Raw genomic sequence first — 22,002 nt, 5'->3', positions numbered from 1 at the left:
TTGTTAAAAACTACGACATCAGGCAGGCCATGCTAAGCGACTGCAATTCTCAGGGCAGAAAGGGTAGCTTCTGCAGATGTGGAAGACACAGGAAAGACTTCCATCCACTTTGAGAACGCATCCACAATAACCAAGAATGTGTGACCTAGGAATGGTCCCCCAAAATCAATGTGAAGCCTTGACCAGGGTCGCTGTAGAAAAGGCCATGGCGTCTGCTGAACCGGCTGTGCAGCTCGATCTTGAATCTGGCACGTAGCGCAGCTCTTCACGCTGTTGACAATGTCATTGTCAATGCCTGGCCACGAAACATGGCTCCTGGCAATCATCTTGCTCTTCTCGATACCCGAGTGGCTGGCATGAAGAACACCAAGAACTTGGCCCTGCAACGACTTTGGGATCACTACTCTTGATCCCCAGAGTAGGCAACCCTCATGGAGACTGAGTTCTGAGCTTCTGGTATTGAAAGGGTTCCACTCTGGTCCTACTGGGAGGCTTCCTCCTTTCAGAACTGCAAGAACAACATGGCCCAGAACTGGATTATTTCCTGTGGCTTGGGCCACAACACCTGGTGAAAGGAGTCTCGGATATACCTCCTCTAACAAGATTTCAGTAGGTCGTGGTAATGCAGTGGTGTCAGTTGGGAGAGGCAGTCTACTAAGAGCATCAGCGTGGCCGAGCTCTTGGCCAGGCTTGTATACAAGTTCGTACTTGTAAGCAGAAACCTTCAGAGCCCACCTAACCACTGTTACGAAAGACGGCGACGCCAACATGGTCCCGAAGGCGCCACTGCTTCGAACTCCGCCGGGAAGGTCACCAGCCGTTTGGTAGCGTAGGTTTCTCACCTCGCGACTGCTTCTGCGCAGAGCTGATAGACGAGCGAACGAGACGGCGGTGAGTTAACAAGGTCAAGGTTTATGTACAGCATATATACAGAGGCGCTATAAATTTGGCACTGGGGCCGACAGTTTAGAGACTCGAAGAGTTGAGCTCTCTTCTCTGACACATAGGTCTACCGTTGACGCTGCGCCGCAGGGCTTTTTTATATACACCGGGTGGATTCTTTGAGTAACCAAATGTCCAACGAGAAGCGCCGCTGGCCGTGAGGTCAGAATCCTCCAAATGGGGTAGCCGCTGGGCCGCGTCATTCTCATCGAATCCGGAGTCGCTGCGCTGCACGTGTGCGCTTCGAATGAGATGCCCCACAAGTACTGGTGGAACCGATCTACACCAAGCACTAAAGCCAGCACCTCCTTGTCAAGTTGACTGTAGTTTTGTTCGACTTTTGACAAGCTCCTCGAGGCAAATGCAATGGGATGTTCTCAGTCATCAGCATCTTTGTGCGCCAGAACTGCACCTATACCATGCGGCGATGCGACACAGCTGAGGCAAACAGACCTGGCAGGGTTGAAATGCATAAGAACTGGAGCTGATTGTCACTAAGCACTTGCAGGCATTGAATGCATCTAGCTGATTGTCACTAAGTGCTTGCAGGCATTGAATGCATCTTGTTGTTCTTGTCCCCACTCCCACTTCTTCCCTTCACAGAGAAGCAAGTGCAGTGGACGAAGGAGTGACGAAAGATTGGGTAAGAAGCGCCTGTAGAAGTTCACAAGTCCCAAGAAACTCTGAAGTTTCCCGACATCCTGAGGCACAGGAGCATGCGGAATGGCTGCTAACATTCGAGGAAAGGCCTTCCTTGCTGATGTTGTGCCCAAGATGCTCAACTTGTGGCACAAAGAAGTGGCATTTTTCAAGTTTCAGCTTGAGGCCAGATTCCTGAAGCTTGCTAAGCACAGCACAAAGGTTGCGAAGGAGCTCAGTATCATTTGCACCAGTCACAAGAATGTCGTCGAAATAGACTTCTACATGTGGCAGTCTCCTCAGCAAGTTCTCCATCTTGCCCTGAAATATGACAGGAACAGATGAGACTCCAAAAGGCAACCGGGTGTACTGAAATAACCTAATGTGCGTCGAAATGGTGACGTACTCCCTAGAGGCCTCGTTAAGGACGACTTGCAGGTACGCATCTCGCAATTCCAATTTTGTGAATTTCTCACCTTTAACAAGCAAAGTCCACAGGTCCTTGATCCTTGGAATGGGGTACTGCTCCACTGTTGCCACTGGGTTTATGGTGGCACCAAAGTGTCCACAGGTTCTGATGCGTCCATGTCTTTGGTCACAGGAACAATAGGTGCAGCCCACTTTTCTGTCTTGACTGGAACAAGAATGGAATCTCTTCATAGTCTATGGATTTCTTGAGTTACTCCATCTGTCAAGGCATACACGGAAGTGGACGTGGCTTGAAAAACCGAGGCAGTGCATCTGAAGGAACATGTAGACAAGCTTTAGCACCCTTGAATGTACCCAGGCCTTCTTCAAACACTTCGGCGTAGTCTTGAACTAGGTGTTTGAAGTCGGAAAGTGCGTGGATGTTCAACGTCGAAGACGCGGATGCCCAGCTCACGCATCCAGTTGCGTCCAAGAAGAGTGGGCGATCCGTCTCCGGTCAGAAAAATAGGTAGGTCAGCCTCCTTGCCATGAAACTTAACGCTGACGTCACCTTTGCCCTGAACCTTTTTTAGTTCCCCGGAATAGCTTTGCAGAAGCACTTGTGATGGCTGCACAGGAACCGAAGCCAAAAGCTGAAGAAGACGCGACTTGGCCATGACAGACACTTGCCCCCGTGTCCACTTCCATGCGGAGCGGCTTTCCGCAAACGCCAACAGTGACGGTGAAAGGCGGAGGCGGCATGACGTAGTCGACCGGCCACATGTGAAAAACTTCGTAAGATGAAGTGGTAGCAGCGTCCTGCTTGCATACAGTATTAACACGACGGTTACTCGACAACGATGAACTGCAAGCCGAGAACAAACGTGCCTTGGTGGGGCTGTTGCTTTAGGCTTGGCAGTCGTTTCGTCTCGAACTGCACACCTTCGCCAAATGACCTCGTTTGTGGCAGTAATTACGGATTGTCTTCAGATGCTTACATTTAGATGCAAGATGTCCGTCCCCACAGCGGTAGTAGGTTACGCCCCCAGAACCTGACAAGACACGGTGAGTCGAGAAAGCGCTGCTTGTGTTCGCTTGCGCTATCTCACCTGCATCCTTTTTTGCTGCTTCCATTGCCAGGGCAGTTTGCACGGTGTCGTCGAAGGTGAGGTCCAGTTTTTGCAAAAGTCTTGTCTGGACACCCACGTTGTTTATGCCACACAAGACGCGGTCGCGGAGTATATTTTCGAGTTCAGCCCCGAAGTTGCAGTGCTCGGACAGGTTTTTTTAATTCTGCGATGATATTGCTGACAGATTCCCCTTCCGCACGAACCCGCGAGTTGAAATGAAAATGCGGCACGACGGCAGAGGCCTTCGGACAATAATGGCTTTCAAGAACTTGAAGACTCTCGTCCAGCGTCCTGTCACTGGGCTTGGCGGTTAGGTGGGCTTGACCAAATTGCGGAGCAAAGCATACGTTTTCTGCTTGCAGCAGCAGATGAACACGGCAGTACGCTGGTCTAGGGCGACATCATTCGCCAGGAAAAATGCTAGGATCCGGTCCACATAACAGGGCCAGTCGTCTCCTCCCCCCTCGAATGGCTCGAGGTTGCCGGAACGAAGACTTACATGAAACTTCCTTTCATCTTCATCGCCAGTTGTTACATGTGTATATTAACGGATGGCCGGGCGGTAGCGACTACAGTGAACAGTAGGCCGTCAGGCCTGTGAAGAACATGAGAACATGTTGAGCCCTTTACCCAGAACGAACTGTGTTTATATCTTCAAAACGGCCACCCCCCGCTGTGCCAGGCTTGCACAGCTCAACACAACAATCAGCACCCAAAGAAGGCGCTGCATTTGAGCTATCATTGTAACACCGACCTTGAACTTTCGTGCGCATGCGAGAATTTTTTCCCGCCTGCCAATAGCGTGAATCACGAGACACAGCATTTGAGTGAGGTAGTGCGCAGCGCATTTGTGGGTTTTTCATTGCGAGGAAAATGACGGAGCGACTGGGGCAGCACTACTGCATCAAATTTTGCCAGAAACTGGGCAACAGCCAAGTGGATGCACACAGATTAAAAAGTGGTACAACCGCTTTAAAGACGGCCACAAATCGGTAGAGAGCGAGACGCACTTCGGCTAGCCATCAATGTGCCGAAGGGACCAGGTCATTGCCGAAGTGAACGCTGTGGTGATGCTGGACCGTCGTGTGACTATCTGAAAAACTGTGGAAAGGGCGGGCATCAACACTTTCTCTGCCCATTCCATTATGACTGAAGATTCGGCCATGAAGAGAGTTGCAGTAAAATTCGTGCCGAAACTGCTCACGATGGAGCAAAAGCAACTTCGCGCTCAAATCTCACGGGACATGCTGAATTTCACAAGCAGTGACCAACTTCAGTGACCCTAACACCATTATCACTGGTGACGAGTCTTGGATGTACGGGTACGACCCAGAAATCAAACCCCAGTCGTCACAATGAAAGCATTCCTTGTCACCAAGACCAAGGAAGGTCCGCCAAGTGTGCAGCAATGTCAAAGTGATGCCGAGTGCCATAGAGTTTCATACAATAATAATTAGAGAGGAATCTAGCGCTGCAATCCTGTACCTCCATGGAAATTATGGGAAGTACAAGCATCAGATTGGATAGCGTTGGCTAGCGAACAGTCTACGGACTTTTTTCTACAGTTTCAGTATTGTTCTTCGTGCAGCGCGAATAGTGGGGTGCGGTGAAAGAGGCTGAAGCAGTGCCTTTGTCGTTCGAAAATACTGACGATCACTAGACCTCCTGATTTGCTGCGATGTTGGAGCTTTACAAGTCGTATTTGACAGTTTAAACGAAGTGTCGTCCACTCAACACTGCACAAAGATGTAGCGTCTCTTGCCAGGGCAGGATTTGTCTCGAGTTCATAGCGTCTTACCTAAGCTCGTTTTGAATCGACTGCAAAACGATGACGAAGCAAATTAGATGCCCCGTCACGCTCCACTGACTCGACTTCACAACAAAACCAGAGGTGCATTGAGGGCAGACCACTGGGACAGACGCACCTAACGTCGCAGAAGACGAAACGAAAGTGTTTCACAGTTAATACTGTATTGTTATTTCCATAAATAGATAATACATACTTTTCAGAGAAAAACAAGCATGTTTGTTTTCAAGTGTTGTAAAACATAATAAATTAAATTTGGATGCCAAATCTGGAACGCAATGGCACAACAATGCAAACCTTTATGGTTGAATTTGCCCAAGTTTCATTTTTGCCACCTGGTCGCAAAAACGTTTTGCAATAAAGTTTGCACACAAATAATTGAAGCAAGTTTAAAATAAATTTTAGTTCATATCACTTTGTTTTACACCAAAAAAAAAAAAAACGTTGCAAATCTCAAGAACGTAATCCATCCAAAGCGGATCCGAAGCCTGTACTTCCCATAATTTCCATGGACGTACAAGCGCCACCGAAGGAGCCCACATAGACACTAGCGTCAGATTCCGCTCAAGGTATTATTGTATGAAACTCTATGTCGAGTGTTTTCTGACTCCCGCAGTGTGGTACACCATAAGTACGCACCACAGGATCAAACAATCACCAAGGAGTGCTACAGCGATGTCCTCCGTCGTCTACGTGATGCTGTGCGGCACAAGAGACCTGGGTTGTGATAAATACGAAACTAGCACATCCATCACGACAATGCTCCTGCACATTCTTCACACTTGGTTCGAACTTTTTTAGCAAAAAGTCAGACTCCTTTAGTTCAACAGGTTCCTTAATCTCCTTAGACGGCCCCATGGGACTAAAATGAAATGAAATGAAATGAAGAGGACATTGAAAGGCGAGCGATTTCAGACAAGGGAGGACATTGTGGCTTAAATGACAGCTGACCTAAACTTCCATTACGAAGGAGGCCTTCTCAGAATGCTTCCAACAATGGCAGCACGGGTGGGAGAAATGTGTGGGGTCCCAAGGAGACTGTTTTGAAGGGGATTAGGTTTCCAACGCTCCTATTATGCCAGTTTCTTTTCCTCCACCATAGGCCGGATACTTTTCTAACAGACCTCGTATATTTTTTTACACGAAACCAACAGCACCTGCAGCCTATTTGACATGTAAACTTTCTTCTATTTTCCTCCATGTTAAATTTCCTATTCAATTTCATATTGTGCCTAGTTTTTCATCAGGTTAGCTTATTAAACCACTAAGTAGATTACTAGTACGAAATTATTTGTTATAGGCTCAGTACTACATTAAAGATGTGCTGTTTTATTTATGAAAGTATAACGTATAATAGCTTCTGCTAAAAGAGAAGGGGCGCTTGCTTGGCACTTTACGGTATGTGCCGATATCACAACAGCAATTTCATGCACTGAACGATAATGATCCGTTTGATTCACGGGTGTGCACTGATGTCCAAGACATTGCAGTCAAATCACAAACCACCATTCGAGTGTTACACGTGCCATTCATGCCTTCATTTTCATTAACACTATGACTACTCCCTTCCCTTTAAGTTCAGCCACTGCAAAGAGTTTCGTTAATTTTGCACAAAACTCTCATCACCTGCGACCACTGCCGGAAAGTAACCGACACTGATTAGGCATAGACTGCTGTTTGGCAGTGCTTGACATTGTCGCGAGAAGTGATTGGGCAAGAAAAAAAAACTCACTCCAGCACTGACCCAAGCGCAGTGCGTGTGATACAAAGTTTGGGTTCATGGCCAGGAGACCAATGGCGACGAAAGCCAGCCAAGCTTGTCTAAGTCTGCATACTGGTCGTAAAAATGAAAACTCGAGCTGTAAATGTTCTAAATTTGTGGACACGGTAACGAAAGTGATATCTGTAGCTAGTGCAATACAGTAAAAGCTCGTTAATTCAAACTGCAAGGAGAATCCGCCTCAGTTCCAATTAACGAAAGTTCGAACTAACGAAAGTGAAGAACAACAATAGTACACTGCGAGTAGGGCATGACAATTTTTTTTTTTTTAATCTGTGATCGCGGTCCGCCTTCTTTCCTTGAAGGCGACCGCCAGCACTTTTTGCTTTAACAAGCAAATTTGGCGGAAGGCCTCTTTTCCGCTTTCTTCAAAACTTAAGAAAAGATGGGTGGCATTCAATCCGGCCATGACTTCCGCAGCAGATGGCCGCACTGTTCCTTCGTCCTCCTCCTCGTCGTCGTCACTGGCCGCGACAGGTTCTGCACTTCTCGCCTTACATATTATGTCGCCATCTGTGAGTGCACCACACACCACTGCACTTGAGACCACATCGACGTAGTCTGCAAAGCTGACGTCTTCCAAAACGTCCGCCATGGGGGCGGTGACGCCATGTTCAAGCACTGGTGGCTCGTCAGCTTGCAGAGCTTCGGTGCTGAAGGCACAGTGGCGAAAGCAATTTGCTATCGTAAGCGCTGTCACTTGCTCCCAAGCACGTGAAAGCATTTGTAGTGCACTTAGGAGCGTCACTTGGAAGTTATTGCACAAAATAATTCATTCCAACATATGACGCCGATAAAATGATTTTAAATTTCTAATTATACCCTGGTCCAAGTGCTGCAGTACCGCTGTCGTGTTTGCTAGAAAGAAGGCCAGCTTGTCGTGTTTGCTGGAAGGAAGTGTTTTGGCGCGTTATTTGCCGTGGGCACACGCCATCAAGTCGGAGCAGCAGAATCGCGACAGATGGGAAGCTACTACCGGCGCTACCGCAACAAACGTTAGCCGAGACCTAACACCAACACAAAGAATCGCGACAGTCGGAAGCTACTCCCAGCACCAACAACCGAGGTGTACGACGCACGCTCGAGATAGAGACTGCAGAGAAGGCTGGCTGGGCAAAGCTACGACGCACCCGATTTGCTGTGTGCTGGTCATGCCAACTGTTGTCTAACAGTGACAACTACGCAAGATTTTCAAAGGCTCCGAGATTGGCGCTTAAAAAAAAAAAACTAAACTTGGAGGTTAGGTAGGATGGAGAGCAGGCAGCTGCCGAGAGAGAGAGATTGTGGGGGGAGGGGGGTGAAGAGTAAGTGGCACTATTTTCTGCACTCTGGCCTCTGTGCCAGTTTCTCCGTTTTTCTCTCCGCTCCTTGTCAACGCCGCCTTGTAACTCGGCAGCCGCCCTATCAAGTGACTAGCCAAGCCACCAAGGACCAAGGACCAAGGAGTGAGGTACAGTAGTGCATAGTTCGAATTATCTGCGGCTGAACCTACTCGCGTTCGAATTAACGGACTTTTATATTCATAGGCTTGTATGGAGTTTGGCCGGATCATAACTTAGTTTCAATTATCTATAAATTAGAATTATTGAAGTTCAAATTAACGAGCTTCCACTGTAACAGTGTTTATACAGGTTTCAAAGAGAAAAATTCAAGGACTTTTTTCAAAATTCAAGGACTTTTCAATAACCTTAAAAAAATAAAAGTTAACGTTAATCTTATTGCCCAAAGCAAAGCTTCTTGTGTTCACGTATTGTAGAGTTTTGCTACAGAAGAAGTTTTGAAGCTTCTGGCAGGTCTTTCAGTTTTTTTCTCTATTTGTACCTTAATGCTATCAAGCTCATCAGTCTTGACCTTTGCAGTCTCTCACAGGCTGCTGGCCATCACTACATTATTGGTGCTGCCAGTGGTCCCATGTGTGGGGAATTCGAGACAACCCAAAGCTTCCTAAAGATTCTAAAATCAAATGCTGGAACAGCCAGCATAAACATAAACAAACGCTACCATTGTGGCAACAAACAAAACAATGCCCCGTGCGGGCATTGGATTTTTTTCTGCACTGTCCGCTTGGAAATACGTGGTTCAGTTTGCCGAACAGCTGAAATAACATTCCCCAAGCGTACGCATTTGAGTTACGACTTCGTACATAGAGCGTACGCATTTGTGGTACGACTTGGTACGCTCGCACGATCACTCGCCGCGTCCGCGAACGAAGCATCCAGGTGGCGCACGCCACCTCGAGAACAATGCAAGGTGAGCTGCCGCACAGCTGACAACTTTACAAGCTCACGTCTTCTTAGTACGTGTAGCAGCCACTGCACAACAAGACTTGATATTGCACGAAAGTGATCATGTCCCCAAAAGAGCTCGAGGAAACATACCTGCTCAGCTATCGCATAGTATACGTAGCAAACACGCATTGACCAACTTATGTTTTTGCCTAAGTTTAGACATGCGTAGGTATCGGTACAACGAGTGCACGTCGTATCTAAAGTGAACTTTTGCATGACACGTTTTCGACCCATTTTAGAACTTGCCTTGGCCTGTTTTGCAGTCCTAAGTGGCACTTAACAAATGTCATGAACATCAGCTTTGATTTGACCTACTAGGTCATAACCGTGGTTTTTTTTAAAAGGTTCAAGCACACAAACACACGACGGAGGGAGCTAGTTAGACCACGATCGTCTTCCCTGAGTGCACAGAAAACAGGCACCGCACCACAAATGACTAATACAAAATAAATAACTCGGGAGTCGTCTCCATGCGTGCGTACGAACATACACAACTTTTGAGGCATGTACGAGACGCAGTTAGCAGGCAACAGTTCACTGCATTGTTCACGGGAGGAAGCTTAACGGGAAACTTAACTAAAGCGATAAACAGAATTTTCAAGCACTCGCAATTTCCCCATCTCACACGGCGAAACAGGCTTTAAAAGATAACGCCACCCATCACAACAAGCAAAAGCAGCCCCAAGCGCCCGCATTGCAATCTGTCGAGTCTTCACAAGATGGCAGCGAGTGCGTATGATATCTTTTCAACATCTGCTAGCCCACAACCTGCCCAAAACCTTGCAGAGAGCATCCACAACTAAATTGTCCTGGAAGCGCCTGGCGGCCCTCCGGCTCCCCCGAGGGTCGCCACAGCCGTCCAACCCAAGAAAAACAAACGCCAACTGGAAGTGTGCTTCAGGGGCGACGGAGCAACTTAAGAAAAACGAGCATGCCCTGGCTGGCTCTGGCAGCCTGTGGGTAGCCAGAGTATTAAATCGAAGAGCCCCACTGCTTTTAGTCTCTTCAGCTGCATGCATTCAACTTCCTCCATAAACACACCTTTTGATCTGACGAACCTTTTTGGAATTTTTTTTTGTTCTCTGATTCTAAGCGTGCACCTAGTACTGTCTCGCTGCGGACACAGCCAGTATAAGCTCTTGGGTTATGGTGACATTTGAAATGCCACCTTCTCTCTCCACTGACTAAGATGCCACTCTGTGAAATATACATCAAGCCCTTCAAATTCTCTTGCCCCGCCGCGGTGGTCTAGTGGCTAAGGTACTCGGCTGCCGACCCGCAGGTCGCGGGTTCGAATCCCGGCTGCGGCGGCTGTAATTCTGATGGAGGCGGAAATGTAGGCCCGTGTGCTCAGATTTGGATGCCCGTTAAAGAACCCCAGGTGGTCGAAATTCCCGGAGCCCTCCACTACGGCGTCTCTCATAATCGTATGGTGGTTTTGGGACGTTAAACCTCACATATCAATCAAATCAACTTCTCTACGGAGATCTAGCAGCTGACCCTAAACCCCCATTCAATACTGTATTTACTCGCATAATGAACCAATCTCCCACCTTGGTCCTTGAAAAAAAAAATCTATTTTTTATAGTATCAGTTCATTTTATTTTGGTGCAATAGCACATTAACGATAGCAACAACATTAAATCCCGCTATTATATCACAAAATAATGACACAATAAAAGTCGCAACATAGTTTAATAACCATGCTGAACGGTTGTGAGCAGCGTGCATGAACGTGGACGACGATGGTGAAATCTTAAAAATAGCACCTTTTGTAGCAGAGTGCCATTTGTCCAGTGCAGAAGTAGCGTTTTTACACATACCGCCATGCAAGCACAGCGCAGCTTTTTTTCTTCTGCCTTTGTCGGATCCACTCAGCTGAAAAGCCGTGTATTGTCCTCCACATACATGGCGACGGTGTCATTAGGCATCTGTATGCGAGAGTGCAGTGCATGTTCAGCTCGTTCCCGGCGGTCAGGGCTCCTGTAGGTCTCCAAAAGGTGATGCTAGAACTCGCGCCAGGATGTCAAGACATCACCTCAGTTCAGCAACTACGTTCGGCCGCCATACTTTCAGTAGACGAACGACGTGGAGTCGTCTCAGTAGTTGGTCGCAGCGACATGTTCAAACTCGCTCAGCCAGTCGTCCAAATTTTCTAACAGCTTTCTGTGAAAGGTACTAGGCATCAGTTGGTTCTCAACAGTGCCATAAGTTGGACTAGACGGCGTAGGAGTTTCCATTGCGACTTGGGGGGAATTCATAGTCACTCTGTCAGCAAGCTGTTTCTGCGTCTCTGGTGGTAGGCCTCATTAGTGGCGGCTTGCTCTGTGAGCTCTAGTGTTCGCAGGCTCAGGGCTTGTGTTCCGGCTTCTGGGCTGGCTCTTGTGCATGGGGTGAGTCGTGAGTTATTGTACCCAGCAGCTAACCAATCTTGTCACGATTAAAACAACCTTGAGTTAGGCCAAGAAGCGGCTCAGACTGACCTTCTCTGTCCTCTTTCACACGCACGTGGTTCTCCCACGCAAAACCATACAACAATATTTTCTCCAACTCTGTACATGCAGCTAATTGTTTACTGCAGTTTTACGTGGTTTTCAGGGAACATATCTGGGAATCAGTAAATGGGCTACAAAAAAAAAAAAAGAAATCACAGCATATCCACAGAGTGAATGATGATGAGTGGGGCGAAGCGTCCATCTGTGTGACAGACCGGCTGACAGACAGATGCTTTGCCCTACTCATCATCATTCACTCCATGGATATGCTGTGCATGTTTTTTTATAACAGCGTCACTTATTCTCCTTAATCGTCAACTATTGGGCACGAGGACATATCGTGGCGCCACCATGCAGAGGCATCCCTGTGACATGCATGGTTGGATTGCTCCGCCGCCCGCAGCAGCTTTCTTGTCTCCTTTTTTCATATTATTTTTGCGATACTTCACTCAGCGAAATCAGTAAAATACTGCTGGAGCTTCTTCCCTAATTATCTGCCCCGGAAAAGCGTTGCGCTTCTCATAATGCCTGACTGCCGGCGTCGTCTGCTACGGCCACCAAAATGAAAACCCCGAAGTCCGAACGCGCTGCTTTTGTAAAAAGTAATGAGTCATTCAATGTCAAAATAAAGCATCAAATTGATATTAACGGTAAAGAAACTTATCTCTGCTGCACAAAATGTGCGCAACCACTCTATTTTATTCATTGTAGGTTTGCATCTAAAGACGGCCCGCGGTTGACATGACAAGCATGGGCAAATTTACAGTTTTGTTTAGCGGACATAGCCCTACGAAGTGCAGCGCAAGCGGATTCCCCGCTTTGAGGGAACCAGCATAGCATTTTTGTAACCGCAATCTTTCTATTATGATTGAAGGCAAATGTGAGAATCACACACGCTCATGCCTCATTCAGAGCTGTAACTTTTCTCTGCGGCACGACTTTAATATTTATTGCGCAAATATTCTACGGTGGTCCCTCGTTGCACATTCGATCGCCATTAATCCACACATGGGTAAAGACGATTTATAATTGGTTGGTTCAGTTCCAGAGCTTCTACCAAGAGGTAAACTGTAATAAAAAAATGCGATCAGTCAGTCATATCATTTTGCGCCCTTGAATGCGGTGAGGTTTTGCATACTGTGATCTAAACGGCAATTTCATGTTTCAGTAAAATCGCCGGTGTCCCGTTTTCTTTCTTTATTTTCAACAGCTTCATTCATAAGCTGTGTGATATTTTGTGGCAGCTATCAGAAGATGAATCAGTTTTCGAAGCTGACCACGTTTTCACCTGTAGATCAAAACAGCACTCAGAGGAAGTGACAGAGGCTACGGGCCCGTTCTACAGATGTAATCTTTAGGCGAGGAACCCTGTAAGTTGAAGTCGCAGACGGCAGGGGCATGGGCAGAAATTTTTTTCGAAGGGGGCACCATATTAGAGTTGGGTTTGGTCAGGCAGATGTGGTAGGCTGTTCGTTTGTGCATTTGCACCATGGAAAATAATGAGGGGGCAGGGGGCACAGGCTTGGTGTGCCACCCCGTGGCTACGCTACTGGCGGATGAAAAACCCATGTGGTTGGGTACACACATCGAGACGAACAGTCGGGGAGGAGGGTGAGAATGGAACAGACTGTGGTTAAGTTACCTTGGCGAGAGAAGTAAGCTTTAGCAAAGACAGGAGCGGCACATGTATGATATAAGAAAAAGGTTCCGTCGAACACGCTGGCTGAACACACAAAAGCAACTGGCCACAAGTAGACTGGAATAGGGTAAAATTTACAAAAATAAAGGAAAAAGAACTGGAATTTCGGGCTATATCTCGACTCTCAGACAATTCAGACAACGGCGCACATTCTTGAATGTAATAACAGCAACTTCCCCTACATGTACACACCTACGTCCTATTTTAAAATATACATTATCGAATTGTGTACACATTCATTTTTCGTTGTGAACGAGGCTCCCATACAGAAACTGAAATGTTCTGCTTTTCTGTGAGCATTATTGGTCGGTGCTCCTTTTAACCCCATAGGCTTGAGATAACAACACAACAACAGAGAAAAAAAGAGGTGACAGTGGCACAGCCAGCGGCTGGGCCAATGCCCTCACGTACGTAATGCACTGTGGCACGGCGCCGGTAACCTTTACTGCAACTTTCCGGATTGTGTAGTCTGCAAAAGTGCGCACAAATTAAGTGTAAGGAAAACAACGCTGTTAAAAAGTGAAAACATCGCGAGGTCCCAGTTGAAAACAACGCACCCAACTGCCAACTTTCCTTCACCAGAGCGAGGCAAGATCACGTGATCCAACCATGCACATCACAGCGAATGCAGCGCTCGCACCTCCGGTGGTGGGCCTCGTGTCCAATACGAAAACCACTATCGCCACCTAGTGATATCATTTGCAAGGACATATACACACAACACCATCTAATGAGAACTTCTTAAAAGTAACTAGAAGTGGCTACTATTACAACATACTTTTACGAGGAAACTACCCACACCCTATGGAGCTTCACCTCTAAAACTAGTTTCCCCGTAAATTCTCCTGATGAGAACTGCTGCATTCCCCCTTAAAAGAGCTCTCTAAAACTATTCAACCCTCCACGTTTTATTCGTGGGTTGTATAGACTGAAGTACAGACAGACTAATGCAACAAAAACAGCAATGATAACAGCATCCAGTCGGGAGTTATTTTACTAAAAAAATTCAAAATACAAGAAAAAAATACCGACAATCAACTCTATTCTTGTGGGTTCACTTGACCACATTTCACTCGCCCATGACGTCGGAAGGCTGCCCCAACGAAATAACCTGAAAGCGCCTACGTAGAGGAAGCTCGCACCCCATTGTTGCTTGTTCTTTTTTTTTTCCCCCAAGGTAACATTGACCTTGTTGCCACAGCAACAAACGTGATGCATGACACCTGGCTTGCCAGAACATGAGCGGGAGCTAGTGTGTGTCTCGAAGCAAAGAGAGGTATTTTGTGCTGTTTTTTACAACATACTGAGTCACTCCCTCCTCATATCCTGAGAAAAGAACTTGTGGGACAACGTACATAATGAGACAGCTTGTGAACTCTCAAAAGCAAAATGAGAAAAAAAAGAGAGAGTGGTCTTTCGTATAGACATACAACCAGCGCAAGCCAGAAATTGTGGTGAAATGGCAGCCAGCGTCTCTGTTGCGCTTTGTAGTCGCAGCATTTTTTTTTTTTTTCCGTGTCTGTTAACAGTTCAATGAAAAAGCATACAGAAGAAAAATGAAACAGATAAGAGTAACCCCAGTTTCGACCCTACACCACAATCGCTTCTAACGTTACATTTATCCAATCATATGCCAACAACCTTCCGGCGTCATTTCCGTCCGCGAATTTCTGGCGAGTGCCACTATGGGGTGATGCAATTGACAGCGATGTAGTGACTTTATTACGTGATTAAAATACAAAAGAATTCGACATTGATGCTTAGACTTATGCTACAATTATCTCCAGCTATCGGTCTATGCAAACCACAAATAGAAAATAGGTGCTTCAATAGTGTTGGAGTGCCCCTTTAAGCATGAATTTGTTCTTTGACCATGTTTGTTACTTTTGATTCACTCCAATTACAACTTACAAGGCTGCAAGATAACAAGATACAAGATGTCAAGATAGAAAAATGACTGCAAGCAAATCATGAGCATCTGCCAGTACATGACATACATTTTCCAATTTTTGTGTTGCAACCTTTCATTTATGTTCATCTTGCATGTGCGTCACGCAATGCCGAATTCGGTAAATGTAAAGCTAGCAACATGGCCTTGAGTGTTTTGCTATACATACACACTGTCTCCCATAATTTGAAAAAAAAAAAAAAAAAAAACCACTCAGCAAGCCAACAAGTGTGTTGGCTTGCTGAAAATTTACATACAGTCGAAAGTTTACACACAATTAGTATTCCTTAAAAATCAAGCACACATGAAATTACAAGTTGTGATGCTGTATTGATGACAACAAAAAATGATGCCAAGGAAAGTATTGGGGATGTTATTAATAGTAGTGCAATGTAGTAAATATAAAGAAGAGCAGACAAAGACATAAGTTTTGACACTTCATTTTGGAGGCCCAGTCGCTCACCTGCAGGCTAGACGCCAGCAGCTGCACCTCCGGGCTGTACTGGTTGGTGGACGCCTGCTCGTAGCTGGGGGGTCCCTCACTGCTGCCCCCACTGCCCCCCCGCCACGGGTCCCCCACTGCAGCCTCCTCCTCTTCTGCAGAGGGCGCCGGACGACGGCCTGATCGCTTCACCTGCACACCAACCCCCCAACAACAGCACTGCAAGACCGTACTGCGAGTCCTGTCATCATCCAAAATAATCACCCATTGCTGCAGTTATGATCAGTATGTCATACCGAACTCTGTGGAGGAAGGAAGAAGAAAGGAGGGACATCACTCGACTGAATCCCACTGTGTCACGTGACTAATACTGGTGGGATTAGACTAAAAGCTATTGGGTGTCATGCCTCGAATTCTGCGCAAGGTAATCTTGGTACAAACGGCTGGGTTTACTTGCCAAGATGTGATGCCCTCCGTTCTTTTTTTTTTTTCTCCATGCCAATATTTTCAGAATGAATATGCTCAGGGTACAGGCGACAACAGTTGTCACAGTCTACACAGAGAGACAGATTCAAAGGAGCACTTGGTGTAATGCTAGGCAGGTGACAAGGTTACCGACCAAACACCTGCCACAAAATGATGTGCCACAACTTTCCATGGCCTAGAAAGCAAAACTCATACTGCAGCAAGCAATGCACGATTGATAGTGGTCAACAGAGCGGCAGCCATAGATTACCTGTGAAGCAGTGAAGTGCTTCGCCAGTTATGCATGTGCCATATAAGATTCCAGTTCCAGAACAAATGCACGCATATTCTCATTAGAACGATTAGTAGACTGTTCCTAGTCATACGAGTGCTGCTTGCGCGAGGCAGCAGTAACACATGTAGTCTGGTGTCAACACAAAAAGAAAAAAAAAAAGGAGCATGTCTCACAATCAAAGGTCGGCCAACTCACTCATGAGTCGACTCACTCGTTCAGATTCGGATCGAACCATGAGTGAGCGAGTCTGTGTGAGTCTGTAAGAGTAATAATATTTTGGCAAGTGTCTCGAGTGCAAGTCCAAGTGAGTCCTAAGCGCAAGATATATTTCCTGAACGAGTCTGAGCAAGTTCTATTTCCAGACCTACTATCTTATGCACTCATCTTCAGCATTACTATCAACCTTACCTGAATTAACATTTATACTCACGCCTACTTGCATGTATTATAAAGATGTACCGCTTGTACATCATTTTAGAGGCATCAATTACGCTTCATATGCCCACTCCCACCTCTCCCGTCAATTCTTTCAGGGACGTTATAGATAAATATATCTTATGTCGTCATCATTTCATGAATGATCTCCTTACTCGTTTGCAACTAGTATTACAAGGTACTATATTGCCACGTTCCTTTCCTCAAGTTTTGTTATCATCCTGTTACACTACGTTCAGCGCAAACCGCGCCTACGATGTCCGAAAAGCTTCGAGGCTGTAGTAGATCGTTTTGTTGAGATTACACCCACCTCGTGAATATTACAGATTATTCTGGAACCTACATCACCGATAGCGATAATGCTAGAACATTCGATGGCAAGCGTATAAATGCTGACGCGCTTCGACGCTTGTCAGTTGATCGACAGCCGACGCTCTGCTGGCCGCTATCAGTGCCATAGTCTTGCTGTAATCTGACTTCCCTTTTACGTGCCCAAAAGTTAGGCCCGAATAAACAGTTTATTATCCATCCTTCAGTCTGCTCCCTTCTTCCACGTCACGACCCCGTGACATCTGGTGGGGGTGCCGCTCCTTCCATGAATCGGACGCCCCCGTCAAGTCGTGAAGCCCAGCCCCGGTTATGAAGACATCGACGACAACCCCGAGCAGCGAACAAGCCGCAGGCAACAAAGTCTACCGCCCGAGTTTGGGCCTCAACCTGAGAAGACCCAGCAGATCAAGACCCAGACCATGGCCGCAGCAACGATGACAGACCCTGTGCTGTCTGCAGCGATCCTGCTCCGGCAACCCAAGGAGCCACTGGCCTTCCACGATTCAGTTCAGCCCTTGAAGACCCGGAAAGTTGGCTGGAGGCATACGACTAAGTGGCCATTTTCAATGCTTGGACCAGCGAAGATAAGCTACGTCATGTGTACTTCACCTTACAAGATGCCGTAGTTCGAGAACCAGGAGCGAACCCTGACAACATGGCACACACTCTGCACAAAGTTCCTCGCTACATTCACGAGCGTCGTACGCAAGGAAAGGGCCAACGCGCTGCTTGAAACCCGGTCGCAGCTTCCAAACGAAAACGTGACGCTCTTCGCAGAAGAGATGACCCCACTCTTCCAACACACCGACCCCGATATGCATGAAGACAAAAATGTTTGCTTTCTGATGCCAGGAGTAAAGCAAGAGCTGTTTTGATGTGAAACCCACCGTGCACTGTCAAGGCATTCATCTCTGAAGTGACGATGATTGAAAAGATGCTGGAGATGCAGACCCGACAATTCAATCGCTGCTCGACGCCAGAGTACGCAGAGACGCAACCACTCTGCGCCAACGACCTGCGCAAAACGATTTGAGCGATTGTGCGGGAGGAGCTTCCCAAGCTGTTACTCTCAGCACAGCCTGAAGTAGACTCAATCGCCGACATTGTCCGCGAATAAATTCAGCAACTGCTTGGAGTTTCCGAAGCACGGCAGCCTCAACCACAAGCGATGAGCTATGCTCCCCCTTCAAGCGCATGTCAAGAGGCAACACCTTCGCAGTTCCGCTGCCGGCTACCACCACCGTCGAAGCCATACCGTCCACCCGCTGGGCAGCCGAACGCTTTGAGAAAAATCGATGTGTGGCGTGCCCCCAACCACCAACCTCTCTGCTACCACAGTCGAGAAGCTTGCCACACTTACCGCCGCTGCCAGTATCGTCAGATGGGACTGCGTGGTTTCATCGTAGATGCGTCGCGTCCACAGTGAGGGGAAAGACAGCGCGACAGCGCCGACTACCTTGCAGCAGCGCAGTGGACACCTTGAGGATTTCATTCACCGTCACCCAACTGCTACATGTCGCCTCACCGCCGGCCGCACAGTGACCCAACTCGGGGCCGGTCTCCTAGCCCTTATCCGGGAAACTTAAGGCAGCAACCGCTGGAGATGCGGTTACTGTGCGACGAACTACTGAAAATCCTCCGATGATGACGCAGAGACGGTACTTTCGAACACAACGTGAACCAGGGAGAGCCTGGACGACAAAACCCCACGTACTGAAGATGACCCGACAAAGCAGCGTGGAAGCAGTGGAGCGAACCAACGTAGCCATGACCAAATGCCACGACCGAATCGAAACGCACGAAGACCAACTAGTGACTTGGACGTAATATTTGATGGCCACAATGTTACAGCTCTCGACGACACTGGGGCGGACTATTTTGCCGTCAATGGGGCTTTTGTAACAAAGTGGGGCTTTCGTAATGAAGTTACGAAAGCCCCACTGACAACGGAATAGACGCAATACCCGAGCGAGACCCTTGCTCGGGTATTGCGCGGCTACGATGTCCAAGTGGCTCACGTTCCGACACGAAAGGTCCGAGGCCGTCTCACAAATGTCAAAGATAAGTTGGACAGACATGATTTTCCCGGCGTGGTGTATAAAATTTCTTGCAAAGACTGTGAATACGGATACATTGACGAAACGGGCAATTACAAAAAAGGGCTCCGGGAACATTTTAATGACGTCAAGAACAAGAAAGTAGCTTCTAACGCCCTCGCAGAACATGTTGCATCAACTGGGCACGCTATCAACTGGGATAAAGCCTGCATCATTGCCACGGAAAGAAAGTTGTTACCACGATTGCACATGGAATCTCTGGCCATTCAAACTGCGCATACGTTGAACAGAAATATTGGGACACTTCCCCTGTGTACGTGCGATGTCTGCAACACGTGATGAAACGTGCATAAGAAGAGCGCACTACGCCATTTGCGGTCACTGTGAACAAGGCGCCCGTGTGGGGAGCTGAAACATCTTTTTAACTTTTGTGTATTTCACCTTGGTCGGCGTTTTTGTTATTTTGCACAAAGTTCATATTTCCTGCTAAGCGTACGTGGCTATGGCAACGCATTTTTGTCTTGAAGTTGTGTCGTCCCGCTGATAGGTATCCGTGGAGGTCAATGGCCCGATGAGCACGTGGCTTTGTTACTTTATCTGGTCGATCGCGTTTTCCAAGAGCCCTGACCAAATGGGATTAAAATTAGCGCGAAAGTCGCACTTTTCACGGGTGAAAGTAGCACTTTTTTGTGCCATAGTGCAATTAGCCCTGCAGTATCTGTAAATAAATAAAGAACAAAGCATCAACAGGCAAAAGTCACACTTTTTTATGCCATAGTGCAATTTAGCACTGCAGTATCTGTAAATAAATAAATAAAGTTTGGTGCAGTGATGAACGCACCGGGGAGGCCTTCACATGTTCACTGCTTAAGCTGAGAACTCTGCCTCTGCTGTTTTGAAAGATGAGCACATCGCTACCTAATTGGCTGCCATACAGACGTCACTGCAGGACCAAAATCATCACGTTTGCCAAAGCAATCTACCAGCAGGACGCTGCTCACCAAGACACTGCATGCCAAAAACATCCACAGGAGGGTTGCCGACTCACAAATCATGCACCCTTCGCGGCAGCGAACCCCAACTTGAAAAACGATTGAGTGAAAACCTATTAAATTTCGCCTGCATCGAACACCTGTGGTTCTAGTGCCATCTGCGTGATGCTCCGATGGGTGCAACCTAGTGTCTGAGGAAAGTGTATCCCAGTCGCAAGGCATCGACTGTTTTGATGAAAATGTGCCACCACTTGTCAACAAGGGTGCATCAAAATCTAAAGGTGTCGTAGCCACTAAACGCTGATGCACATTATATATCAATGCACAGTAAATACTGAACTTACAAAGGTGTTCTTATAGAGGTTATAAAGGGGTCTGGCTGTATTTAACACAACACTCACCTTTCTGTATAAGCTTTATGCTGATTTTGTGTTATACATGAAAGTATACACCTTTTCTCAGAAAGGAAAAAAACACCGCCATGATGGGCTGTGCGCGGGAGTACAAAGGCTAAGGGTGCAGCGTTGTCAATGCATTTTCGAGGGGACGCGCCAATTTGCACAGCCCAAGGAGGACTATGGCGGCGCCCAGGGAGGCATTTATCAAAAGGTGAGTAGTCTCTTGAAGAACAGATAAAGCTGAATAATCAATTTAGCAAGGTAGTTTCTTGGTGCTAGGAATGATAAATGGCAATTAATTACAACAAAACAGTCTATATAAAAATAACTATAACGAAAAATCCTTTATGTTATCGCTACAGCACTAATAGGGTCCCTTTAACCGAAGTTGCCTTAGAATACAGATAACTAATGATCTAACGTGGAACAAACACGTTGACATAATTAGAGGTCACTGTTGAAGTATTATACCCAGTTTGTATGCATGCTAGCATATAAAACACTCGTTCATTGTTTGAACATGGTGTGATTATACGGGATCTATTCACTAAACGTAACATTATTCAACTCAAAAAAGTGGAAAGAAAGGCTTACGTTTTATTCACAACTTCCACGGTAGAACATCAGTATCTGAGCTATTGCTGAAAAGTGGCCAGACATGAACTCTTCCAATTCTTCCCTAGAACGATTAATGACTGGAATAACTTCGCAAAAGATGATGTATCACATAACAAACTGTCATAGTTGTCAACTTCACATAAACCATCACTTGTTATTGTATACTTGCTTTATTGTAATTACTGTGTTTGTCTGTTGCACATATTTTGCTATTATGTTATGCATTATGTTACTCTGCGAATTTATCGAAATCAACATTTCTTGAACCTCACCCTCACATATTTACATTCTTACTGTTATTGTTGCCCCGCCACGGAGGTCTAGTGGCTAAGGTACTCAGCTGCTGACCCGCAGGTTGAGGGATCGAATCCCGGCTGCGGCGGCTGCATTTTCTATGAAGGTGAAAATGCTGTAAAACCCATGTGCTGATTTGCGTGCATGTTAAAGAACCCCAGATGGTCAAAATTTCCGGAGCCCTCTACTACGGCGTCTCTCATAATTATATACTAGTGGTTTTGGGACGTTAAAACGCCACATATCAATCAATCAATCACTCAACTGTTATTGTTTGTTTGAATGCATGTACCTATTCTGACAATTTTTTTTCCACTCTGCCACAATCTTTCAACTGAAAGATCACAGTGTTTAAAAATAAATAAACAAGAATTTTGTTTCTTATTCTTTTTCTTGCTTGATTCTTTTTCTTGCTTGAAACGCAAACATGGTTTGCGTTTCACTAACCAGAGCACTCACCAAAGGAGCAAGAGGAAGAAGTGCGCGCACTCTCCCTGCATTACACCAAGCGACGACGACACCAAGCGCCGGCGTGCTCTA

At 46.6% G+C, this 22,002-nt stretch overlaps 1 protein-coding gene across 7 annotated transcripts in view; it reads right to left on the bottom strand.

Annotated features, from left to right (window-relative positions):
• Window positions 1–22,002, bottom strand: part of LOC119163012 (uncharacterized) — a 434,320-nt gene that overhangs the window by 287,455 nt on the left and 124,863 nt on the right. For all 7 annotated transcript variants that reach the window (XM_075882725.1, XM_075882727.1, XM_037414895.2 and 4 more), the window contains one exon: window positions 15,600–15,770. In XM_075882725.1, the coding sequence (XP_075738840.1) occupies window positions 15,600–15,770 (171 nt within the window). The remainder of the gene's footprint in view (window positions 1–15,599; window positions 15,771–22,002) is intronic.

Source organism: Rhipicephalus microplus, unplaced genomic scaffold (assembly GCF_043290135.1).
Source record: "Rhipicephalus microplus isolate Deutch F79 unplaced genomic scaffold, USDA_Rmic scaffold_13, whole genome shotgun sequence".
In the NCBI taxonomy this organism is placed as follows: Eukaryota; Metazoa; Arthropoda; class Arachnida; order Ixodida; family Ixodidae; genus Rhipicephalus; species Rhipicephalus microplus.
This window is presented reverse-complemented; position numbering and strand designations above follow the sequence as displayed.